This window comes from Lobosporangium transversale (genome assembly GCF_002105155.1).
Source record: "Lobosporangium transversale strain NRRL 3116 chromosome Unknown BCR41scaffold_29, whole genome shotgun sequence".
In the NCBI taxonomy this organism is placed as follows: domain Eukaryota; kingdom Fungi; phylum Mortierellomycota; class Mortierellomycetes; order Mortierellales; family Mortierellaceae; genus Lobosporangium; species Lobosporangium transversale.
In genome coordinates this window covers 1-24,007 of record NW_019029007.1, presented here as the reverse complement: position 1 = coordinate 24,007, position 24,007 = coordinate 1, and the positions used below count along the sequence as shown (strand labels likewise).

The 24,007-nt window shown below is 42.1% G+C and overlaps 7 protein-coding genes and 1 non-coding gene across 8 annotated transcripts; 4 read left to right on the top strand and 4 right to left on the bottom strand.

Moving 5' to 3' along the window:
• The first annotated feature begins 76 nt into the window (after positions 1-76).
• Positions 77-1,955, top strand: BCR41DRAFT_357180 (U1 small nuclear ribonucleo protein of 70kDa MW N terminal-domain-containing protein). The gene is made up of 6 exons (XM_022024826.1): positions 77-546; positions 687-741; positions 841-903; positions 1,275-1,376; positions 1,529-1,736; positions 1,769-1,955. The coding sequence occupies exons 1-6, from the start codon at positions 304-306 to the stop codon at positions 1,791-1,793; spliced, it is 696 nt and encodes a 231-aa protein (XP_021879424.1). The 5' UTR covers positions 77-303; the 3' UTR covers positions 1,794-1,955.
• Positions 1,956-3,455: 1,500 nt separating this feature from the next.
• BCR41DRAFT_378283 (hypothetical protein) lies at positions 3,456-5,269 on the top strand (the record flags this gene model as incomplete). The annotated part of the gene is made up of 6 exons (XM_022027149.1): positions 3,456-3,635; positions 3,805-4,047; positions 4,131-4,253; positions 4,473-4,888; positions 4,957-5,042; positions 5,091-5,269. 6 exons carry the CDS (start codon positions 3,456-3,458, stop codon positions 5,267-5,269), a joined length of 1,227 nt encoding a protein of 408 aa, XP_021879423.1.
• A 2,631-nt stretch (positions 5,270-7,900) lies between these two features.
• On the bottom strand, positions 7,901-9,042 carry BCR41DRAFT_113413 (hypothetical protein). Its single transcript, XM_022019398.1, has one exon. The coding sequence runs from the start codon at positions 8,929-8,931 to the stop codon at positions 8,146-8,148; it is 786 nt and encodes a 261-aa protein (XP_021879422.1). The 5' UTR covers positions 8,932-9,042; the 3' UTR covers positions 7,901-8,145.
• Positions 9,043-12,097: 3,055 nt separating this feature from the next.
• BCR41DRAFT_357174 (ClpP/crotonase-like domain-containing protein) lies at positions 12,098-13,898 on the bottom strand. Its single transcript, XM_022024825.1, has 10 exons — positions 13,832-13,898; positions 13,643-13,793; positions 13,389-13,491; positions 13,119-13,185; positions 12,920-13,017; positions 12,795-12,884; positions 12,663-12,721; positions 12,443-12,533; positions 12,282-12,310; positions 12,098-12,163 (listed from the first exon to the last, which is right to left on the bottom strand). Exons 1-10 carry the CDS (start codon positions 13,856-13,858, stop codon positions 12,114-12,116), a joined length of 765 nt encoding a protein of 254 aa, XP_021879421.1. The 5' UTR covers positions 13,859-13,898; the 3' UTR covers positions 12,098-12,113.
• A 775-nt stretch (positions 13,899-14,673) lies between these two features.
• Positions 14,674-14,882, top strand: BCR41DRAFT_357173 (hypothetical protein; the record flags this gene model as incomplete). Its single annotated transcript, XM_022024824.1, has 1 exon — positions 14,674-14,882. A coding segment is annotated over one exon (209 nt), but the record flags the coding sequence as incomplete, so codon positions are not given.
• A 1,255-nt stretch (positions 14,883-16,137) lies between these two features.
• On the top strand, positions 16,138-18,298 carry BCR41DRAFT_357171 (hypothetical protein). The gene is made up of 3 exons (XM_022024823.1): positions 16,138-16,458; positions 16,587-16,745; positions 16,840-18,298. Exons 1-3 carry the CDS (start codon positions 16,375-16,377, stop codon positions 18,199-18,201), a joined length of 1,605 nt encoding a protein of 534 aa, XP_021879419.1. The 5' UTR covers positions 16,138-16,374; the 3' UTR covers positions 18,202-18,298.
• Positions 18,299-19,466: 1,168 nt separating this feature from the next.
• Positions 19,467-20,142, bottom strand: BCR41DRAFT_113367 (hypothetical protein). Its single transcript, XM_022019397.1, has 2 exons — positions 20,070-20,142; positions 19,467-19,959 (listed from the first exon to the last, which is right to left on the bottom strand). Exons 1-2 carry the CDS (start codon positions 20,117-20,119, stop codon positions 19,680-19,682), a joined length of 330 nt encoding a protein of 109 aa, XP_021879418.1. The 5' UTR covers positions 20,120-20,142; the 3' UTR covers positions 19,467-19,679.
• Positions 20,143-23,325: 3,183 nt separating this feature from the next.
• BCR41DRAFT_t103 lies at positions 23,326-23,406 on the bottom strand. The gene has a single exon. It is a non-coding gene; the product is annotated as a tRNA-Ser (tRNA).
• Between the last annotated feature and the right edge of the window lie 601 nt (positions 23,407-24,007).

The window sequence follows — 24,007 nt, the reverse complement described above, 5'->3', positions numbered from 1 at the left end:
GACGTCATTAGGCAACATTGTGCTCTAATTTGATGACCCGTGGCAGGAAAATCAGATCTGATCTTTCATCTGCTGCATCTTTTTGCCATTGTCCTGTTAGTATTTACTGCATTTCCATATTACTCCCAGTATATCGATATTCACAGACGGAGGGCCCCCAGGAGGACACAGGAGTATAATCAAGCGACATTAGCATAAAGGACGAGGAATCGCAAGACACTCTCAGCTCAATTCTTGGATAGTTTTGTTTTATCGATCTTTGACTCGCTTTAAAGCAAAGGTATAGAAGAATATCAGGCAAGAATGAATCGTCGTCAAGGAAACCAGGATCCTGAAGGCCGTGTGGGCACAGCAGCTTTACCACCATATCTATTACGTCTCTTTGCACCTCGCCCACCACTGCCCTATGCAAAGCCACTTGATCGTGAACCGGGCAAGAAAAATGAGTCACGGTTGATGGGCATAGCACAATACCTAGAGCATTGCAAAGACCATGATACAAATTATGTTCCAACACTGAGTATTGCAGAGCAGAAGAAGAAGAAGGTACTTGTGCTATATCATAACTAGAAAGACCGGCACAATCGAGATATCCTATATTCTTTGCATGTCAAGTGACATTTATCCTGTCAGGGACATCTTAAAAAATGCAGCTAATAACAAGACCTTTGGCCCTGCTTAAATAGATAGAAGAGCGCGAAAGAAAGGCACAAGAGGCACTCAAGAAAGGATTAGAATCATGTGAGGATAAACCTCGTTGTCGAGAATATGCATCTTTTTTACGCTTTTTTCATTTTTACCCTCAGAAATTTTAACATTTCAATCTATAATTTGTTATAGGGGATCCAAATAAGGACGAACTGGTTGTTGGTGATCCCTACAAGATTACATATCTCCCGGCTTGTATGACCACTGACGAGCTCTGCTTTCAATAATTGGTCGTGTTTGGTGTTTAGTACTAACTGTGAATTTCTTTTTCTTTGGAACACATTAATGAACGGGTAGAGCTATGACTGCACAGAAAGGATCTTAGAAGAGAGTTTTCGATGTATGGGAATATTGAAAATGTAAGTCGTATTACGTTTGAGTAATCAATGTTTATACAGGTGAATGTGTACATTTGAAAAGTATTTATGATACATGTTATTTAGCATGTAACAGCTTTATATTTATACGAATTGCTCTTTCACCCACAGATTAGAGTTGTGAGAGACAAGGAAGGGAAGTCGAGGGATATGCATTTATTGAAATTTGAGCGTGAAAAGGACATGAAGGCAGCAACAAGGATGCAGATGGTATCAAAATCCTCGGACGCCGTATTGTCGTTGATGTAGAGCGCGGTAGGACAGTAAAAGGATGGAGACCCAAACGCCTTGGTAAGTAATTTTAATCGTTTATCCGGACACATTCTGCCCTTATACCTTATCGCTAACAGACCACTGTCTATTGTTTTTTAACTTTATTCATATTTAGGAGGAGGCTTGGGTGGTAGCGTATTGGAGCACCTATCAGAATCAGACTTCTTCAGGAAGAGACAATCGTCATGAGAGGGAACGGGAACGTTCTCGTGGAGGTGATTATCGGGATGGGCGTGGTTATGGAGGACATGGTGATAGAGACCGGATTGATAAGCGCCGACATGATGATCGCAGTCGAGGCGGCTATAGCGATCGATCGTACGAGCGCGACTCCAAGAGACGCAAGAGTAGGAGTCGCTCTAGAAGTCCAGGCATTTCGTCAGTAGGGGGATTGGCGGAGATTATTCAAGGAGCCGCCGTGGCAGCAGGGATTGATCTCTCGGCTTGATCGCATTAAGGAAAGATAAGACAACGACACATAAGCTCGCTCTCTTAGCTTCTATGAAACAACCAGGCAAGCCTTAACGTCGACAGCCTTGCGACATCCTACAAATTTTGCTCTACTCACCAAAAATATCGTCCAAATGAAACACACTCAAGTCATTGAAAAAAAAAAAAAAAAAAAAATAGGCCTATCCCCCTTCCCTTGGGCTGCTGACCTCTGCCTCTTTCTTTCTATATTGTTCATATAATGCCATCGACTGGTTTTCGGTCTCTATGCGAACCCGAGCAAAGAATGGTAATAGAAAAAAAAAAAAATGAAGAAAAGAGGCAGGTGAACTGCCAGGGGTATATTTATTTATCAATCCTGCATTCTTTTATGCAATCAAAGTATTGTCGTTGCTGTTACTCTGTTATTGTCATTGCTGTTGCATTTCCTTATAATGTCTATACTACTGTTTCCTTGGGTAAAGTATTTCGGGTATGGTATCATTTGGATCCAACCGAGAGGTGAACTTGCCTGTCTGCTACCCAAGGTATGATCCCCGACATCGTGAAATGAATATTAAGTCGCGTAACATGGATTCATGTTTACTACTGGTGGGTTGAGTATATTTGTTTAAGGACACCACTGGCAACCTGTAGATATAGTGTCATAGTTGTTCCCATCAATATACTCCCCATGCATTGTTGTCGTTAAAACCAGCATCGGACATGACTGCTGAAATTGAGGTAAATAATCCCTCCGATAAAAAAAAAAAAAAAAAAAAAAAAAACGCCCAGGTCCTTCACACATTCTCTTTTTACAATTTCATTTAGCCATGTTTACATTGCAATGGAGGAGTCTAAAGCTTGGGAATGTTCCCTCTGTGCTCAAGACTAGATCAGCAATTGGAAAAGGGCAGCTCCGACTCTGTAAGACTCACTATATTAGTAGGCTTGATAAAAAGTAAAAAAAAAAAATAAGGCATTGAAAAGAACACTAACTCTCATTAGTCTGACTTTTGCTTTATTATTACTTCTGGCATGCAGCTTCAACAGTGTTCGAAAAGCGTGCTCAGGCATTTACTCAGGAGAAAGTTAGGCAGGAAGAGCTGAGAAGGAAGGCTATCAGGGATGGATCTCAACCTACCGCAATTGAAATTCTGCTTCCTGACAATATCAGAAAGATCGGCACAGCAGGATTACCACACCACTGGAGATCGCTCAAGGTTAGGATCTAGGAACTACTTAGTGAACAAGTGAAGGCAAGGTTATATGGGCAAGTCATTGACACAAATACTTTTTTAGGCATCTCTGGGAAATTGGCCAAGAACACTGGTTGCACAGCTAAATGGCACCACATACTGGGATATGACCGACCATTGGAAGAAACATGTCAATTAGAATTAATTCCCTTCCAAGAGAATAACGACCGCCTAACTTCGCTATTCTGGCATTCATCTGCACATGTTCTTGGCATGTCTCTTGAGGCTAAATATGGACCACGCCTTCTTTTATGTGATGGCCCTTCTATCAAGCAGGGGGGTTCTTTTATGAATTTCTGTTGACAAAGCCTGGCAGGACCTTTCAAATATTCCATATCTGAATTGTTGAAACAAATTATCCTTCCCATCAATTCTCAAAAGAAGAAATTTGCCGATATCCAGAAAACTGATGCTTCAATTTGTTGCTCAGCGATTGCCATTTGAACGCTTGTCTGTCTCACAAGAATTTGCTTACAATTTATTCCCAGAGAACAAATTCAAGCAACATTTTATTGAGAATATCCCTGCAGATAACGAAATCACGCTCTACAAATGCGGACCTTTTGTTGACCTTTGCAGAGGTCCCCATGTTCAACATACAGGACAATTACAGGCGATAGAGATCTTGAGGACTTCGAATGCTTATTTTATGCCAGAATTGGATCGGGATCCAAAATCGCCAAACACTGACTCGGATGTATGGGATTGCATTTCCTGTGCCAAAGAATTGAAACAATGGCATTATCAGAAAACTGAAGCTGAAAAGAGGGATCACCGTATTATTTGGCAAGAATCAGGGGCTATTTGCAACACATCCAACAAGTCCAGGATCTGCGTTCATGTTGCCACATGGAACTAGGATTGTAGAGAAGCTGATGCGGTTTATGAGACAGCAATATCGCAAATATGGCTTCGAAGAAGTGATGACCCCATTGATGTACAAGAAGGAGCTGTGGGAGACTTCGGGACATTGGCAGAACTACAAGGACGATATGTTTCAGGTCCAGCGTGGATGTAGTCATGGACATCACCATACTGGAAATTCAGAATTAGCAGAAGAGCATATGAAGTATTTGGACTCAAGCCAATGAATTGTCCTGGTCATTGTTTGATTTTTGATATGTCGAACCGATCATATAAGGATTTACCTATTCGCTATGCTGACTTTAGTGCTCTTCACAGGTATGCTGCTATCATTAGCTTTAAAGTCCTCCTCATATTTTTGGTCTTATGTTTTATTATGTTCTAACACTGCTCTTCCTTCGTCTGTATCCATTGCCACGATCTAGAAATGAGGCCATAGGCTCTTTGACGGATTGACCCGTGTTCGACGTTTTCATCAAGATGACGCCCATATCTTTTGTACTCGCGATCAAATCTTCCAAGAGATCCGTTCAACGCTATCCTTTGTTGATACTGTATACAGAACTTCCGTTTCCCATCCTATGAACTTGCACTGTCGAACACGCCGCTCACCAACTATATGGGCACGACTGAAGACTGGAATGCCGCAGAAGACTCACTCCGTCAGGCATTGGACCAATCGGGGCTCTCCTGGTCTGTTAATGAAGGCGATGGTGCGTTTTATGGACCCAAGATTGATATTCTGGTCAAAGATGCGCTCGGTCGACGGCATCAGACTGCTACGATTCAATTGGACTTCCAGTTGCCACAGAGATTTGGATTGGTATTTCAGGATCAAAAGGGTGAGAAGCAGACTCCTGTGATTGTACATCGTGCAGTGTTAGGAAGCGTGGAGAGAATGATGGCGATTTTGATTGAGCATACAGGTGGCAGGTGGCCATTCTGGATCTCACCAAGGCAGGCCATGGTTGTGCCAGTGTTTGGAGGCAAAGCTGCAGAACAGGGAACAGTAACAGTAGTGATGAAGGTTACAATGGTGAAAAAAGTGAAAGCACAACAAACCATGGCGAATCATTAATAGGATATGCCGCCTATGTCAAAGAGACCCTGGCGAAAGCAGGACGAACGCCAAGTAATACATCAAAGTATGCTATAGGCAAGCAGTTAGAAACTGGAAAAGATCCCGTTGTTGCGATGGATGACAAGCACTACTTTGTGGATATTGATCAATCAGGAGGAACACTCAACAAAATGGTCCGAGATGCACAAGTAGCTCAATATAACTTTATTTTAGTGATTGGTGAGAAAGAGAAGGAGCGGTGCACAGTGAATGTACGGACGAGAGAAGGAGAACGATAGGTGAGATGACAATACCAGAAACTCTCAAGTTATTCAAGGAGCGTGAAGACTTGTTTATGTAGATAAAAGAAGTAATAAAATAACGTTACAATGATTACATTAAATATATACACTTTCACTCCTTTCACCTCCACTAAAGGACCCCTCAAAACCTCGGGTGTGTCCACCGTTGTGACAATCGTTTGAAGACAATGTGGATCCAATGAAGGTTGCTCTTGCATATTTCAGCAGATATTTTAAATTTCTTTTGGCTAAAAGTATGTGTTTGTCAGCAATTTTACTCCCCAAATTGGCCAAAGATTAAAATTTCCGGTGTATTTATCTAAATGATCTGGACCACCAAACATCCCACCCAGCAAAAATGCCAATCGGGTGGTATCACCCAAGCTACTTTTGTGTAAAGCCATGTCTCTCTAATTTTGATGAAATATCAAAATTATAAAAGCAAAGTATTCTATCCAATCAAAAAGAACTTTAATTTGAATGTAAAAACATGTATTCCTTCATACTATAATAATCTTTGCCTTCATCGTATCATTGAGGTTTCCTAGAAAGTAGACTCTTTAAGAGATTCCAGTTGAGCTTCGTGATGACATAATCGCGAGAACGATCCCCTAAAAAGCCGTTTCATTGCCGATAATAGCTCCAGATCATGAAAGCGAAGAGAACTGTGAAGGTGATATAAGTCAGCTAAAAGGGGACGATACACAACAGTATCAAAGGAGCCGCAATCCATCTAATTATTTACAAGAGCCTTCCTGCGTACTACTGTCGTGTAGGTCGTCCCTGCGAACTCAAAACTGGCGCGTCCTGGATACTTGTTCTTTGCGAAATTTTTGGTATCAACTAAAAGTTACCTGGCTCAAACCTCTGTGTGCATAGCTCTTTTTGAATTAAAAGTAAAAAACAAGTATTTATTTACAAAAACAAAGAACACTGTATACTACACTACACAAAAAAAACGTAATAAAAAGAAAAAGAAAAAAAAAAGAAATTGAAAAGGCAGCTTGTTCTCAAATTTCCTCATAAACATTCAAGTCATTGTCTATAAATAAGGGCTCATCTCCGCAGCTTTCATCTTCGCCAAGGACAACACCGTTTATAGTAGTGCCAGCTCGTGCTTTTTGTGATTGGTAATACCGGGCAGTCTTGGATGTCGGAATCAAACCTCCTGCACTGATTCCGGCCATGGCAGCGATGCTACCTATGCTTCCGATATTGGAGAGACTTCCGGCCACCCGTCGTTGCTGCTGTGCTATATATTGTGGCGAGCATCAGCGTAAGGGTACGCGTTCCATGTATTCTGATAGTTAAGCCACCGTCGCTTCTCGGCCCATTAGTGGTCTCACCCACTGGATTTTGGTCAATGACAAAGTCATCGTCGTCACCCATACCTGGGGTTGAGGCAGTTGTTGCTCCAGATATAGTAGGCCGCAATGACCGCAACCCTACCTCATTGTCTTTAACATTCTTCCACGCCTCTTGCAGGACTTTAACACCATGTTCATGCTGCACACCAAAACCCTTTCGCAGCCACTCATCCTTGACTCGTACAACAACATGAACTGATGGCGAGGAACTATCCTTACTGCCAGATTTAGAAAGTGGTACAGCAATACAGCAGACAAAAGCGCCCAGTGGCGCTTCGATGAGGGTCACTAGCCCACCAAATATCGGTCAACGCTGTCTTGCTCCAGTTCTTGTACTTGAACCATCCTCCCATACCCCCACTCGAGCTTCCTCCGCCTACTTCGGATGGAAGAGTCTCAACGTCTGTGATTGATAACAATGGGATTGTTACAGGTGTATTGAGGGGGAAATAAAATGCATGAATAGTGAGATGCAGAGAACTAACTGTGATTTGATCGTCGCTGTAGAGAATTGATGGCGGTGGAGGTGGATAGCTGGATATTGATATGGATGGAGACGCGATGCTTGCTGACGCAGATGGTGAGGCGAGCAATACATCTTGACCAAGTTTTTCTTGTCGATCTTCCTTGGGTGATAATGACAAAGACGGTTGTTTTCCCGCCTTCATTTCACTCGGTCGCTGTGTCGGCTCTGTCAGGTCAGGTTGAGCCTTTGATTGTGATGGAAGTTGCGCTCTAGGCTGTAATTGTGGCTTCGCCTGTGATTGTGGAGGTTGCGGATTTTGTGGTGATTTAGGTGGGATAGCATCTTTAGTTGTACCTGGTACTGGCTTCTGAGATGCAAAAGAAGTGGCAGCAACAGCCAGTTTTGACGGTTGTCGATAAAAACACTCATCACTATCTTGCCACATCGACAGTATGGGCTGGTTCGGTTGCATTAAAGATGACAGAGTGTCACTGTGTGTCCGAGGCTCCAAAGCTTCAGTGTCTAGTACAGATGTCAGCGGCTCCGGCATATAATGAAGTTCTTGTTGCCGAGAAATACAGGTGGAAGGGGAAGAAGAACTTGAATGAGCTTTAGGCTGATTATTTTGTTGTTGCTGTCGTTGCTGTTGTAATTGCTCTTGTTTTTGTTGCTGTTGCTGTTGCTGTTGCTGTTGCTGTTGCTGTTGCTGTTGCTGTTGCTGTTGCTGTTCTTGATGACGTTGCTGCTGTTGCTGTTGCTGTTGCTGTTGCTGTTGTTGCTGTTGTTGCTGTTGTGATGTTGTTGATGTTGTTGATGTTGTTGCTGTTGTTGATGTTGTTGCTGTTGTCGTAAAGACTGTCTTTGGGGTGGTGTCGGCGCTGGGGCTGGCATTGAGGCTGGTGTTGTAGACTCAATCTTTTCGGACTGCCCCCGTTTTACTAGCGGTGCAGGACATTGAGCATTCAGAGCCCTGACAGGAGTCTTCACCTTCAATTCCTCTGGTCCTAGAGTCGGAGCAAATTCGATTTTAGGAAACATGTTCATTGAGGATGAAGGAGACATAGAAACTCGATTAGCAGGCGATCCTGACGATGAATGTGGCAACGATGACTGCAAATCCTCAGGCAAAGTTCTTTGCAAAGAAGGAGACGTTGGCGACGCCACTGAAGCAGGCGACGATGATGGGGATGATGACGATGTGGGGATATTCCACCCCCTACTGTCCCATGCAACCCTAAAGGAGTGATCATGGATGTTGCAGGGGATGCTACCGATTCAGGTGATGGGTCTGAACTTGGCACGGCACTCTTTGCACCGCCCTGAGACGTGCTGCGGGGCGGTGTGATTCTAGCGAATGAACCTGTGCGCGCAAATACAGAGTAATCGGTTGAGACGGTTGGAAATGCTGGTAGCTGCGCTAACGTTGAGGATGCTGATGATGAAGAGGACAAAGAGGCAGGAGAGCGCGATGATGAACGATGAGATGGCGAACTTGGTAGTGTACTCTCTAAAGACTTGAAAAAGTCTGTAGAACTATCGTGATATTGCTGTGCCTGTCTCGTCGCTTGCTTCATCGTCTGTTGTACTTGCATTTGCTGTTTTTGTTGTAATTGCTGCTGCTGCTGCTGTTGCTGCGGCAGTGACGATAGCTGTGATGGTAGCGGTGGCTGCTGTGAAGCTGATATCGACTGTTGTTGTTGTGATGATTGCTTGTCACGAGACGATGAGATTGATCTTTCTATCGGTCGCGTCGGTGGCATAGAAAGGGAATCAAGCGAGGGCTTGAAAAGGTCATCGAGCATGCTCAGCGAAGGGTCCTGAGGCATATTCTGCGAAGAAAGTGTCCTTGGGGTACTGGTGTCTTGAAATCACCTAGAAGTTGTGGTGTCGTAAATGGCGTGGCCTTCTTGGAGAAGCCTCGTTTACTGGGGCTACTGTCGCTACTGAGGCTATTACTGCCACTGTTATTATCCCGGTGGTGCTGCTGGCACTACTTGCACTACCAGTACTGCAAGTCATAGCGGTTATAGATCCGTCTCCAAAGTCTACTAAATATGGCTGAACGGGCTCCGAGTTCGTGTCGACCATGTGGTCATCCTTGAGAGCCTTAGTGAGCGTTGACTTGATGGTGCCGATGCTATTGCTGCTGTCGCTGCTGCTATTCCCAGTGCTATTGCTAAAGATATCTGAGCTATAGCCTGTACTATTACCAGCAATGCGTTGTTGCTGTTATTGTTGCGGCTACTGACATGAGTACTACTGATAGCAAGTGTATTCTCGTGTCTTGGGTCAACGACCTTGTGATCATTCCTGTCAGGCTTGGCAATGACTGCGGATGAAGAACGGGCCACAGCTGTTTTTACGCCTGTGTTACCAGGGTGACTACGTATCCCCGAATTGAGAGTGCTTGCGCCCAAGGAGCCCATAATGCAAAATCCGAGTTGAGGGTGAAGGCTGGTGTTGATACTGAAACTGCTGAGGAAGCTGTGGTAGTTGAGAATGCAATGATTTAAAGGGCTGTTGTTGATGCTGGTGCTGGTGCTGTTGGTGCTGATGAGAGATATGGGAAAATGAAGGACTGGATGTAATGGGTTGGGCGCAGTACGTGGTGGACGTCTAGTGGCGGTGGAAGACTGTAAACCTGCCTCATGTCGATACTCGTGCGACTGTTTGAGCAGCCTGGCTGGATTGTTTGCACTGAAGAAAAAGGAAAAATAGATGACTAATGGGCCCAATGAGCTGTTAAAGGCCTTCTGGAAGCAAAGTATGGGATAAAACAGAGAGAATATGTCAGTGAATAGGGTACGTATGAGTGGGCTATGGCGAACAGTAAGAGAAAAAGAGTGCGAAAGAGAAATGGAATGAGCTTTTATATTGTGTGAAGACTACCCTTTTTGGCACACATACGAAGAACTAAAGAACAGCTCCCTCTCACTCTCTGACCCCACCTTGAGGCTGAGTAGATAGCAGAACAACTGATATCGAAACAGCCGATGATGATGGGACAAAAAGGGGAGGAAGAAAAAAGAAAAAAATGCACACTTTGAACAGGATGTGAGATGTGTAATGTGTAATGTCAATTGAATTGCTTGTGTCTATGATGCTCAATGTAAATGAAACAAAAAAAAAAAAAAAAAAAAAAAAAAAAGACTTAGTTGATATCGAACAAATTCAATGTGACCCAGGCAGGGTCAAGAGACAAGAGAGAGGAGAGGAAGAGAAGGGGCGGGAAAGGAAAGGAGAGAGAGAGGAGAGGAAAGCATGACTCTTGGATTATTACAACGGTATAATAAAAGGAACGCTATGCGAAGCATGCATAAACATGTTATTAGAAAATGCAATACAAATAATCAAAGAATATGTGCAGACACGTAGTCATGCGCTATCCTTGACGGTAATGATGCTCTTCCATGTCTAAAAAAACTTCCTTATTTACATACTTTAAACGCACAGATCACGTCCTGGGAAAAAGCATTACGCCCAATCATAAAATCATTACTCCCAGACTACTGGATGTCACGCTCCTGCTTCTCTGGGCCCCCATATCTCCATCCTCTATCTCCTTCTTATCCTATTTTTTCCTATTTTCGTAAAATGTATCAGCTCGTCTCTGGGATTACAATGATCTTCGTCTACATTACTGTTGTCGCTGTTATATCTCAACTTCAGACCCTCATTCACTCCTCCTTACTCTAACCATCATTATCGGTGTCGCGAAAATCTTTTGCTGTCTGAATGTTTATTCGATTGCTTTTTGAAATAAAAACGCGTTTATTCAGTCTATTCATTAGTAACAGTCATCGATAGCTACGGAAAAGGTCAAGTCTGATCACTATCATAATATCATGTGTTGTAGAATTTGCACAAGGCCCAGATCAATATCAACAACAAACAATTAGCGACAATCAGAAGTAGGAAGAAGAACGACCATGGGGATGTGTTTAGTTCGGCGAAACAGCCTATCAAAGTCAGCTGTTGGAATGGATTAGCATAACACTACATCGATATTGTTCCGATCTCGAGTCAATCAAAAGTGTGAGCACCATGTGCTTCCAGGCTTTGATGCAATTCCATTACTGATTGAATACAACTCGTGCAAGTAGTAAGTAATTGTCAAGAAACATCATAGAACTAGAATTTATGGCTGGGATGACAAGGCATTGGTTAAATGACATCTCGGCAGGGATCAGACTATAGAGTTAACACAAAGCGAAACAAGAAGACTACAATAGTTACTACAACACGGCAACTGCAATTATAAACCATCGTGATAGTATGCTTTTCGAACGGTGGCAACGGCCCTACCTTGAATTTTTAAAGCTAGGATATCAAGAGCAGTGTTATGGAATCATCTTCAAATCGACATCAACCTCTGATTGTCAATAAAATTTCCTTGCCTTGTTTTCCTCCTTCACATTTCAAGACAAAAACGCCATCGTCTTTGCCTTAAAACTGATAAAAGCCCCGTGATTGTCGTCAGCGGTACGATCTATTGTCAGTGGATCCAGTTAGATTCAAATAACTGTCCTTCCATTTTCTTCTCAAGATGTGCAGGCATGTCCGCCACCAGCCATCACTATCATAAGAGCCATGGGATTGATGCTATCCCACATCTTATACCTCTGATAAAATTCCTGGCCAAGATAATGACATGACAGCAATGAAAAGGCCTGAAGAGAGGTGGCACTGTAATATTCACCGACTTTCCAACTCATTCACGATATACCAAAGTTATTGGAGATGAAGTGTATAATTAAGAGGTGATGCTGATGGTGAGAGAAATGGGGTATGAATTATACCAGAGACAGGATATTGTCAAGGTATTCTATATGATTCTGATCATCTCGACTCGATTAGACTACAAGAAAAAGGAATGTATACCTCATGACATTCGTCGTTGGATTGATTGATATGAAACAATGACAACAACACCAACAACAGACATGAAATTATGTAAAAAAAAAAAAAAAAAAAAATTTACTCAAAGTCTAGTCGCTGTCTATTTAATTTATTTACCCTTGTAGATGGGCTTCCTCTTCTCACGGAAAGCAGCAAGACCTATTTGAAACTTCATCCAAAGATTTGTAAATTCCACTTCACAGTACAACACACACTACTGAATCTATTTTGTTTCCTCACCTCCAAACGATCCTCTGAAGGCATGATTGTGCATAACAAGCCTGCTCATACTCCAATCCAGAATCGCTAAAGAACACAGGACAATGTTAGATAGTTGATCAATTTGCATCTAATAACTTTAAAAATGATAAATATATATATCACAGCTTAATTTACATTTCGAACTGGGTGCCTTTATCAATAGCAGACTTGCCATACGGATAGCAAGAGGTCCATGGGTAGGATCTCACGGCTATTTCCAAGGCTTTGTCATATCCTGAATCTTCCATAACAGCATGGTTCAAGATGCCTGTGTATAAAATAGAAATAAGGGTGAGAATATATTAGATTTCTAGAAGAAATAAATTAAAAAAAAAAAAAAAAAAAAAAAAGTAAACATACCATATCCTTGGCTGTGGCCGAGTCCAAGATCTTAGACGCGAAATGAGTTCCTTAGCCTTGGGGATCCCAATTAAACGGGGAGCGTGCTGCCGCCGGCTAAAAAAAGGAAATAGTCTGTAAGAATCTTTTCTCTTTTTTTTTTTTTTTTTTTTTTTTTTGTTTTCCTTACCCAGGAATGATCGCAAGTCTTGTTTCGACTAATCCAATCTTAACTTTCTTGTTGCCACCTCCGACTCTCATGTCACAAGCAGAGTGCCATCTCGAGACCGCCTCCAAAGCAGCACCATCAATGACAGCAATCGTGGGATGGGCAACGTCTCAAGATCACGGAAGCTATCCCTTAAATTGGCTAGGAACTGCTTCACCTCTGTCAAGTTCATTGTGGAACGTTCCTACAGAGTATAAAAAAAGGTAGAGTTAAAGAGGTGGTATGAATGATGAAAGGAATATTACTATCACTTATAAATATTCAGGCCAAACATTGAAAACATACTCTGAGATCTGCGCCGGCACAGAACGCGCCATCTACCAGACTTCTGATGATGACGGCCCTGGCATCTCTATGATATGCATTTATATAAAGCCACCATCATGTCAGATAAATTAGTAAACAAAGTAAAATAGACAGATGTTGGCCAAATACTAATTGTTTTTGTTGATCTATTGATTACTACACGCTAAAGTAAAACAGATCTTTCATATGCTTTTGTGTATTTTTTTTTTCCTTTTTTTGCTTTCTTGTTTCCTTCGTTTTCCTACTTACTGGTCGTAACGAAGCTCCTGAAGTGCTTCACGGAATTCACGAACAAATTTACGCGAAAGAGCATTATAGGCCTTAGGACGGTTAAAGTTGATAACGGCGATACCTATAAGAAAGCGGCGTATAGATATGGTCAATGTGGAGCGCTAATTAGCTATTGGGGCTATTGACAAGAACATATTATATTTTCACGATGTGGTTGATGGTCGTGTGGTCGTGTTGGCAATTTTTTTTTTTTTTAGCAAGAGATGTTCCACCCGTGGGAAAATTTTGGTCATTGAAATTAAACGGATTGTTGATTACCAGTGTCATCTCCTCCCAGTCGCTCGAGAAACAATCTTTGTCCTCAGAATAAGTAGCTGATGATGAAGTAGTGTTAAGAAAGCGAATGCTTTGGAATGTAGCAACCTTGGCGACAGGAGCGCGAGCGATGCATTGGGTTGGACACTGCGTGCGATGAATGTGCGAAGCATGATTGCGATGTATGAAAGTGAAAAGTAAGAAAGAAAGAGGGTTTGGTGTGCAAAAAAGTAAGTAAAACTTTTTTTAGCTTTACTTTACAACCAACCGCAATTGCGTTACTTTGTAGATCCATGGTACGTATAAATCATATCTATCAATTCACCCATCCAGAGTACCTATAAAAATGATGTTTACTAAACCGTTTGCTATAAACAATATATTTCTCTTACAAGGACAAGCAACCATTCTCACCTGCCCTTTCATTTCGAAAAGTTGACTTCTAAATATTTAAGGCCTGCGCACCACCCCTTTTCGCAAGGCTTTCAAAGATGCTCTTCGCATTACGGACACTGTGGACGCTCTCTTGGCTCACCACCCTTGTGGTCGTCATCATGTGTATTACAAGATCTCACAATCTCTTTGTTCCCATTCTCTGCCAGCTCATGACTCATCTTCCGACGAGGGGTCGGTCGGAGCGATCTAGAGGCCGTCAACAACGAATATGCGCTACAGGCACCCTGGGCCTCGGCATCATTGTGTCCTCGGACCACATGTGCGATCGTATCCTGATTCTGCTCTTCTACGTTTTTGAACTTGCGGACCATTTCCTTGACACTGCATTTACGAAATCCTCCTAGACGGTTAGGATTGGCAGCACCCCCAAAGAGCTTGATCCGCTCGGCAATAGAATCTGTTTTTGGGATCTCGACAGCAAAGCTTTGGTCGCTGCAGCTGCCTCTTCTGCAGCCTGCTTCTTCTTGAGTGCTAAACTGGCTGCTGAAAGGCTACGAGTCTGAACGTATGTGGGCGCATCAGGCTTGAATACATGGTTAGGGACGTCAGAAGCTATCAGCCCCGGCTCATTGCTCATCGCCTTGGCAGGAACAACCATCGCCATAGCCTCTTCTTCCTGTGGATCTTCGGTCAACTTGGCTGTTTTTTCAGTCAATTGACCGACGTTCTCTATGGCCTCTTCCTCCTCAATGCGCTCTTCAAGCTTAATTTCTTTTTCCTCCTCTTCTTCCACATCCTCAAGTTTTTCCTCTGCTTTTTCTTCGATCTCCTCACTCTCCTGATCCTCTTTCTTTTCCTCCTCTTCCTCCTCTTTCGTCTCTTCCTTCTCTTCCTTTTCTTCCTTCCCTCCCTTTCTCTTTTTCTTCTTGCTCCTCTGTATGCTTGAAACCGCCCTTGGCTCCCACTTTTCCTTCTTGGTCCTTTTCCTTTGACCCCTCTGGGGCAACGACCGGTTTTTCATCCAAAGAGACAGAATTATCGATATCAGAGATCAGGAATTGGTTGTCAAAGCCGAGGCTGCCATCCGTGCTAGGACTCAAAGGAAGGGCCTCTAAAGAGCCGTTGATGTCGTTGAAGTTGTTGTTGGCTGACATATTGAAGTATTGAATCTTGTTGTTGGAGTAGCTAGAGTAGCTAGAGTAGCTGGAGTAGCTGGAGTAGATGAAAAGAAGAATATTTAAGGGAACAAAGGGGAAGTATATGCTAGAAGAGTGCAAAGCAGGTTCGTTCTTGTTTCTTCAAATGACAGTTGCTATCTCAATTTATATTGTTTATTGGTTGTAGCTATACCTTTAATGCTGTTTAACTGTCTATTACCAATTCTTATTATGACTGTAGTATTGGGCAGGGAATATCGAACGTTTGAAGAGCTAGTCTGATTTTCAACCTGATGATTTTCTGAATGCATTGGGTCATGGTACATTCAACTTTTTTTTTAGTGTAAGATCGAACATTCGGCGTGGCTACAAGTGACAACTATATCGGCTACTGTCAACCAAGGTAACCCTTATAAAACATCTTTCCAATTGGCCAGAGAAATATGATCATCATCGCTGGAATATAAGATAAATAGAGTAAAAGAAAATCATCCTTCTAATCGTTTTTCTTTATCTATACACAGTACAAATGCCTCATCATCCGTCTATCCACCCTCAAAAAACAACTTTTTTGCGCTGTAAATAAGGATCTGCCAGAAGGGGTATTCGTCACTGGGCTAAAAAGGAGGAGGGAAGAGGACTTTATGGATATGCGTATAGAGTTATTACTAGGATATGTACTGCTGTGAAGTAACAATTTGTCCTGAGTCCTCAAATAATCCTGAAGGAGAATACCCTTTATTGGTCTTCATGAAAGACTTCAAACATTCTGTTGTGTTTCCTTTCTTGGATGCGCCACCAAAAAAAAATACTATTTTGTAATAAGTCACAATAAAGGTATCACTCAACCTCTCTTAATGAAGCAAATAAAACTGAACTGACACAATAAGCTTGTCGAAGTTCCTTTTCTTTCGCCTTCTTCACGATCCTATACTCCTTAAGCCTCATCATAATCATCAACCTCATCACTCTCCTTGTTTAAAACTCTTCTATATCTTACTGTTTTCCTTTCTTCACAATAAAAAATAAGTCTCTCAGACCCTCTTGATCATAACTGGGACTCTTCACCCAACCACACCGAATACCTTGAAGCTTCAAAACTTCTTTTACAGCTTAGCAACAATAACATCACTAAGATGAATGCCTCTAGTAGCAGCAGTAGTGGTAGTAGTAGTAGTAACAACAGCATGAATACGTCTTTCATGTCATCTGTTGGCGAAGTAAGAACTTGCAAGTTTGCATGCAAATTACATGTCGGAAAAAAGAAAAAGCCTTACTAATGAATTAGTTTCGCCTTTTTTTTTTTTTTTTTTTTTTCTTCTTCTTCTTCCCTTTAGTCCTCTACTAGCAATACAGTTCATCATCAAATATGGACAATATAATCGATTTAACAATACCTACGCCTGCTCGGATCATTCATCCCAGGACCTTACCAAGTGAAAGCGTCGAAATCATTGACATTCCAAGCGATGACGAAGCACCACCCTTTCACTTAACTTTAACCAACGTTCAGGAACTACGGCGTCCAGATGGAATAATATTATAACCTTTATTGATGAACACGACACCACAAATAGCGCAAGCAGCAGTTCTAGTAGCAGTGTCCCAACAACAACAACAACAACAACAACAATAATGGTGCCACCAATGTTAGATACGATGACAATGATGATGTTCAAATTGTAGCAGAAATTCCTGGACGTTCTTTAGATCCCTCCAATCCTTCTTATGCAAATGGATCTTCTACAAGTAGGAATGCCACTAGGGCAACCACGGCAGAAGACCTTCCCTATTCCACCTCTGTCCCTCAATCCCATCCTTTGTCTTTCCCCAGCCTCTTCGATTTCTTTGAAAACAATAGCAATCCCTTTTCTCGATCAGAAAGACCGCAACAACAAAGCGATCGACGTCGTCCATCGGAATCAAGGGTAGCTGAAGGTGTTATGGAACATCGTGATAGGATTTCAACACCTGAAATGGCAACATCAACTACTGCAGGAAGAAGTGGAGTAAATACTGGAGGACGTGCCTCAAGAAGATCCCCATTGCGGCCACGGACGCAAACACCAATCGGCCGGCAAAACTATCCAGAGCATACAACACATCCTCTGTGGCCTGACCATTGGGGCGATACAGATTATTCAGACCCTTTATTCAGATGGTTTCACATGGACAGCCTTGTCCATGGCATCAATTATAATCCATTAACATTTTCTAGACGTCCTTCTCCTCCTCGCTATCATCATCGTCATCATCATCGTCATCATCCATTTCAAGGTGGAAACCTTCGCTACCGTCACGCTGCTTCAGATGTAAACATAGACGAATACCTTGCTAGGTTAAGCAATATATTCGACAGCTATATCACCCCCGGTATTGGTGGTCGTGGCGGCAGGGCAACGTCGTCAACCTCATCGGATAACGAATCGTACCTGAACAAACCCGCAGTTGAACCTCGACCAGGCTATACGAAATCGCTCAACAAGAATGTGACTATAGCTTGTCCAATATGTCAAAATGAGCTCGGACATGCTGGCAAAGAGAATACAAAACTCTGGGTGCTAGTTGGCTGTGGACATGTCATTTGCGATGAATGTATCGAAGGAATCTTTATGACCAAGGTGGCGATCAAATCTAAAGTCGCATCCAATGCTGCTACGACATCAATAGGGATGGCAGCAACATCGTCACGAAGACAATCGATCTCGAAGCGATCAGTCATTAAAGGGAAGGCTAAATGGACGGCACCTATGCCTTCGCTAGCACCAACTAATGGAGACGAACAGTACATGGAGTCAGGAGGCAAAATGACAGAGTCAAGCGTGAATGTGAATCGTGGCACTGACACTGGCCCTAGTACAGATGGCAGCGGAACGTTCAAATTGGTCAAGCGTGCTACAGGTCAATGTCCCAGTTGTAATCGTAAGATCAAGAAGACAAGCGTGCAGCAACTGTATTTGTAAAGCACTGGAAATGAAGCTAATAGTCATAGGTTTGTCGGGTCCTCCATGAAACAATAACCCGCCATATATCTATTATTCATATACAGTCTGATCCTCACTAAAACACAGCTTATCACCAAACCAATTTTGTTCATTCATATTGTTTATTGTATTATGTGCTTTGTATTTTTCAGTACAGCGCTTACACAGAAGCCTCAGCAGTGGAAGCTGCATGCTGTGCAGAATATTGTGAATGCGACAATGGCTGCTGCTGTTGTTGATCCTGTCGTTCAGAATGGACAGCGGAAGAAGAAGATGAGCTACTACTAGCCTCAGCGCTCTGGCAAGGCGGATCTATGTCCATCATCTCAGCCCCAGTTTCAAGTCTATTTCCGCCCAATCCCTCTCCGGTGATTCCATCCATACCAGCACTACTGTTGTTCGGTCGGAGAGATTGTGTCGAGGATGGAGCCGTTACTAGAGTTTTTCCAAAAACATCTCCAATAGGCTCGCCGCTCCTACCAGGAACATGACTTTGCACCGATGGTGCTTGCAATACGCCACCATTATTACCATTCTCGTAATTCGTGTTTAATGTTCTCGATATCCCGGCAGAGCTTGATACTCCAGGCTATACCACAGAATTGGGATTTAAAGAATTCGAATTAGCACAGCACAAGCGCTATTTCTTGGATTCAAAATGCAGACAAAATTCCGAATCACATGGCTCACAGCATCAATGGACTTACATTCACAACAATAACTGTTCCTTGATGTTGAGATGACGGCGACTGCAGGACGCCAAATGAAATCGATTCTGAGCCTAAGAAAAACGCTGAAGGAGATTGCTGCGCAGATGAGGTTAATGATTGGACATCACTAAAAGTCCAGTTCCGTAGGAAGAGCATGAATGTGCACGGGCTATGTTGTTGTTACCTCTCTTGCCAATCGTGATTGTGGTGTAAAATCAGCATGGGTGATGGCCGTCGACACAGATGGCTCTGCACCATGTTGTTGTGGTTCTGCGTCTCTTCTAGTATCTGGGGCATTACAATGTCCTTGTGCTTGTCTTTGTCCTTGTCTTTGTCCTTGTCTTTGTCCTTGTCTTTGTTCTTGTTCTTGTCCTGCTATAGGCTCCGCTGGCAATAACCAGCTCTCGGGAGGTGCCCAAGGTTGAAACGTGTGTGCCAGTTCTGACGGAGGTGTAGATGCATAGGCTTCAAGCCCTTCGCAATTTCGATCATTAGAAATTTCCTCTTGTCTGCGAGTTGGATTTTCAATCGCAGCGGCCACTTCTGATTATACGGAATATCCAGAAGTAAAATAAAAAAAATCCTTGCTGTCAATCACTGAAGATTGGTAGAATGACATGTTTCACAAAAAAAGCATAAAAGAATGCGGCTGCTGTATACTGATTTTCTTTGTTTCTTTTTTTCTTTTCTTTTTTTTCTTTTTTTTTCTGTAGAGACTTGTGTGTTAATGCTAAATGCCATGTCACTTCATGATTTTTGGACAATCACCTTCGGCAAGTATTTCCTCCTCAACTGGTTCATCGATTTCGACACTGTCATCAAGATCAGCAAATGTCCTGCAGAGTGGACATAAAACCCTGGATGTTGGCCATTAAAAGAGGTCGGATGCATTTGTAATGATACACAGAGAAAAGGAGCAACAAAAAGTGACTGGAAGGATGCAATGCGGAAAAGACAGATACAACAGTCAGTGGAACTTGCTGCATTAGCTGTTGTGAGAGACCGGATGGCCTTGAGGGTATTCATCCTAGCAACAAGGAAAAACACGTATTACATTCAACTAATGTTAAATTTCTTTCTAGGGAAGTGTATACAATCAAAATCTAATCAGTGGGATGACTATAAATTCCTGCGTACCTGAATGCATTCGGTTGCTGTTGCCATGAGCGATTTAATTCCAAACGCATCTTTACGCATCGATAGATTTCTATAACGATGAAGTAAAGAAACAATTAATCAGTGTCGGCGAGCTAATGACTCATACAATGCCTCTAAAGCTGACTCTCTGTATATGTGGGTTTTGTGTCAAAAGCTTATGTCTTCTTGGTATATCGTTATGTGACAAGTAAATGAAAACCATCGCTTCCGTATATTGATGAGCCTCCTTCGGCTTTCTCATTCCTCTCTTATTCAATGAGCATGCTTGGCAAAACAAGAGAATAATACCGTCTGCTTTTTTTTTTTTTTTTGTGGAGGAGGTAGTCATTGTTGTTGTTGGTTCTGTTTTGGAGTCTGCTCCTCTAGAATTAACCGCTTCAGAGCTGTAATGATAACTGTATCTAACCTTGCGTGCCTCCTTGATAATCCACACCCAATTGGACAACATCCCCATCCTTGAGCTGTGTAGGCTTTGACTCTACACCCGCAGCTGACAATCGAGTATATTTAGGAATGTTCCTGAAGATGATTTCGTATCCCGGATGTAAAACTAGACAAAGTATATAAAAGAAAGCATCATAAAATATTAGAATGTGAACTTATGAATACAACTTGTTGTAAAAAGTGAATTTAAAGAATCCTTTAGCCATTTCATTGGATATTTAAAAAGGAGATGGAAGGAAAGACCGGAAATGATAGGTGAGGGGCGAAACAAAATTAGAAACCATTCCCAAAGATAACGCCATTCTATTGGGATATGGAGATCAAATTAATAAACAATCAATATCCTTTGCAGTAAGCAAGTTAAGTGTGTGCCCAAGACTGGCTGCTCCATCGTTGATTTGATTTCTATTGTCTATAGGATTTCCTAAAAGCTATGCTTTTACCATGTCTTGTTTCACTTTGCTTATGTGATTTTTGTATTTGCCTCATGCCGAATCAATGTCCCATTATGATAGTAAAGAAAGTTTAGAAAAGTATCCGAAATAAAAAAATAAAATTCAGGGCTGCCACAATCTAGCCATCTCAAAAAGAACGGTAATTCACTCTGCTCCTTTGATGACGCTATGAATAAATGCTTTTCTTTTCTTTTTGGTTGAAGATGCAAAAAGTATCATTGTTCCTGTATCCTGTCAGTCCATGGATTTTTTTTTTTTTTTTTTTTTTTTTTTTTGCCTGCATACTGTATGATGGGCAATGGCGAAAGGAGAAATATTTTGGCTTTTCAGAGATTGCTTTAAAAAGTGAAGTTCCAAAATCTGAAGACTGCGCTACAGTGAAAGGAATCATTAACAAACTTCACACATTGTTACACTCTGGCATGTCTATCTATCCACTCTACTGCTCGATGAATATAGCAACAATCTTCTGTACATTGTTCTTGCTGGCTCTTGCTTCTTGCTCCTGTTTCATTATCCTGCTCTTTGGTCGTTATGAGCAAATAAATAAGGGAAAAAAAAAAAAAAAAAATCTGCTGCCAAGTTTCTTCCCATTGCTCACAGAGAGATTGTTTACCTTTCCATGCTTTGTAAAAGATCTCTGCGTGCCCACGAGAGACGACCTTGGACTTGAATGTAACTCTATTGGGTAAAGATTGCTTGTCCGTGAAGCGACCGATCTTGAGTACGAATCCCTCAGGGACGTCTTTGTCTACAACTTGAAATGAAGTGATCGTGGAGCATCTAAATGAGGAACAATGCGAATGTGCGGTACAGGTGGTGTGGGGGTAGATGAACTAGCAGAGCCAGTAGTTGGTACTGTGTTTCCTACAACGGCGGCTCCATTAGTGCTGCTGTGGCTGTGTAGAGTGCCCTGAGTATGGCGAGTATGACTCGGAGCGCTCATGCTCTTCTTGGATACTAGATAAGGTGTTGAAAAGGAAAATTTGGCAGGAAGTGACCAATAGTCAAGAGGAAAAGGAAGAGGAAGAGAGGAGAGAAGCAAAGAGCAAGAGTGAGGTGGAAAAGTAGGATAGAGCAGAGTAAAGTATAGAGAAGGAGGGCGGAAGTGGAGTGGAGGCAAAGGAAAAATATGCTTCTGTTTCTATTAAGAATGAATAAATGTAAAATGAGACGGAGAGTGTGACAGAGGTGAAAAGGAGAACAAAAAAGATGTCGTGAGCTTGTTGTACATCTAGTACTGGGCTTGTGCGCTCTGCAATACACACTCAGACCCATTGCCTGAGAAAAAGAAGAGCCTCGAATGTGTGCAGACATGTAGTGAGGAGCTTTTGTAGTGACATCAATCAACGATCAAAGGATTTCTAACTGTACTAAAGGCATGTGGCATTAATCAAACATGTGGGGTTCTGCGTGGCCCAGCTGTGATCATAATGACATCCTCCGCTCCATATCTCCTTATTCATTCACTCGGAGAACTATGTTAAAATTTAATTATTTAATAAAGTTTTATCAGACCAGAGGGCTCAACCTTGCGCGAGTCGGCTACAAACAAGCAAGGTTAAAACATTAACAAATCTATCTGTGTCATAGAACTTACCAAGTAACAGACTCACATTGTCATATTGGGTGATGAATGATATAGAAACTTGACCAGACCATGAGTCTAAACGTGTGAATGTGTGAGTTACAAGAAATAGACACCAAAGACCGGCTCCCCTACAACATATGCCAGCCACCGTAAAGTTAAGCTCGCAAGCAATATCTCAGTGTCATTGAGGTACGGCGCGAACACTAACATTCTCAAGCAGCATGACACTCTCAAAACTATTAGCGCAACTTTTTTTTATAGAGCGTCTAGATCTAGTTGATATTTCATGTTAGTGAAGTCAGTCATTTCATCGAGTTGGACGTAAGCCCTTTCGCGCTGTTCGCAAAAACATACAATCATATATACTAGTTGCAAAACACTTGAAGGAAAATCAAAAGAATAGGGAAAAGAAGCATCCATTCAGGGTGGGAGGGAAAAAAAGTCTCCAGACCTGGTTATTCAAGTCACTTTAAAGATATAAAAAAAGGCTCGGGATATAAAACGTATGAGTAAGGCTCGGGCTTGAACTGGTGGTATATATGCATACATAGTAATGTCAAACAACCATAATACTGGGATAGATATAAATGAACGACGTTTCATAAAAAAAAGGCATTTTCAAATCTTTCGACCTCAAGCATCTTCTGTCAATTCTGATCAAGAATGTCCATGTAAAGCGACATTCCATGATATAGGAATCGTATCTAAGATAGATGCAACCGTTAAAAAAAATTCAGCAAAATCTCGTCACCTGCAGGGTTCGAACCTGCGCGGGAAATCCCATACACTTAGCAGGCATACGCCTTAACCACTCGGCCAAAGTGACTTCATATTTAAATTTTGTCGTAAATGACGCCTATTCATTTACCTAAATATGTTATTTCCTTTCAATTTATTTATTTCCTATCATCTATTTCTACCATTTTTAAATAGTATTTAAGTAGCTTTTCCTTCACTGCAAAACGGCATCTCTCTTCTTATTATCGATGCCCTTTTGCAGGTGAGTTTATCTTCATTATTCTCATTATGAATTCTCAGAAAATTAGCAGTTATTAAAGATCTCTCTTCTTATTATCGATGCCCTTTTGCAGCATCCTCAAAATCATTCAAAGCATTACTTAGGATCACTATCGTATCCCAAAACCACGAGGCTCTTGCCCAATTCTTCATTTTTCATCATTACTACTAGTTTCCAGAGATCACTAGTAGATGCTCTACGACAATTTCTGTCCTAATAAGGCAACTTAGCTCACGTCCTATAACAAGTGACGTCATGGTAGGTAGGACCAGAGTATACCTATAGTGGTACCCTCAACCCACCCCGTCCTGCCTGGACATAGCCCAATGGCTGAGTAGTATACTCGTCAGGGCACCCTCCTGTCTAGCCCAGGGGCCGGGTTCGAGTCCTGGTTAAGGCACATAAAGTG

Bases quoted from the DNA above. Each gene is read 5' to 3' on its own strand.
- BCR41DRAFT_113413 (XM_022019398.1), bottom strand. From the start codon at position 8,931: ATGCCTCAGGACCCTTCGCTGAGCATGCTCGATGACCTTTTCAAGCCC.
- BCR41DRAFT_113367 (XM_022019397.1), bottom strand. From the start codon at position 20,119: ATGCGTTTGGAATTAAATCGCTCATGGCAACAGCAACCGAATGCATTC. The intron at 19,960-20,069 runs GTACGCAGGAAT...CCTTGTTGCTAG, and splicing joins CAGCAACCGAATGCATTCAG to GATGAATACCCTCAAGGCCA.
- BCR41DRAFT_357174 (XM_022024825.1), bottom strand. From the start codon at position 13,858: ATGCTTCGCACATTCATCGCACGCAGT. The intron at 13,492-13,642 runs GTGGAACATCTC...GCTTTCTTATAG, and splicing joins TGACCAAAATTTTCCCACGG to GTATCGCCGTTATCAACTTT. The intron at 12,885-12,919 runs GTCATTGATGGT...GGCGGTCTCGAG, and splicing joins TTGCCCATCCCACGATTGCT to ATGGCACTCTGCTTGTGACA.
- BCR41DRAFT_357180 (XM_022024826.1), top strand. From the start codon at position 304: ATGAATCGTCGTCAAGGAAACCAGGATCCTGAAGGCCGTGTGGGCACA. The intron at 1,377-1,528 runs GTAAGTAATTTT...AGACTTCTTCAG, and splicing joins ATGGAGACCCAAACGCCTTG to GAAGAGACAATCGTCATGAG. The intron at 1,737-1,768 runs GTCAGTAGGGGG...AGATTATTCAAG, and splicing joins TCTAGAAGTCCAGGCATTTC to GAGCCGCCGTGGCAGCAGGG.
- BCR41DRAFT_357171 (XM_022024823.1), top strand. From the start codon at position 16,375: ATGAATGCCTCTAGTAGCAGCAGTAGTGGTAGTAGTAGTAGTAACAAC. The intron at 16,459-16,586 runs GTAAGAACTTGC...GTCCTCTACTAG, and splicing joins TCATGTCATCTGTTGGCGAA to CAATACAGTTCATCATCAAA. The intron at 16,746-16,839 runs GTTCAGGAACTA...TTCTAGTAGCAG, and splicing joins TTCACTTAACTTTAACCAAC to TGTCCCAACAACAACAACAA.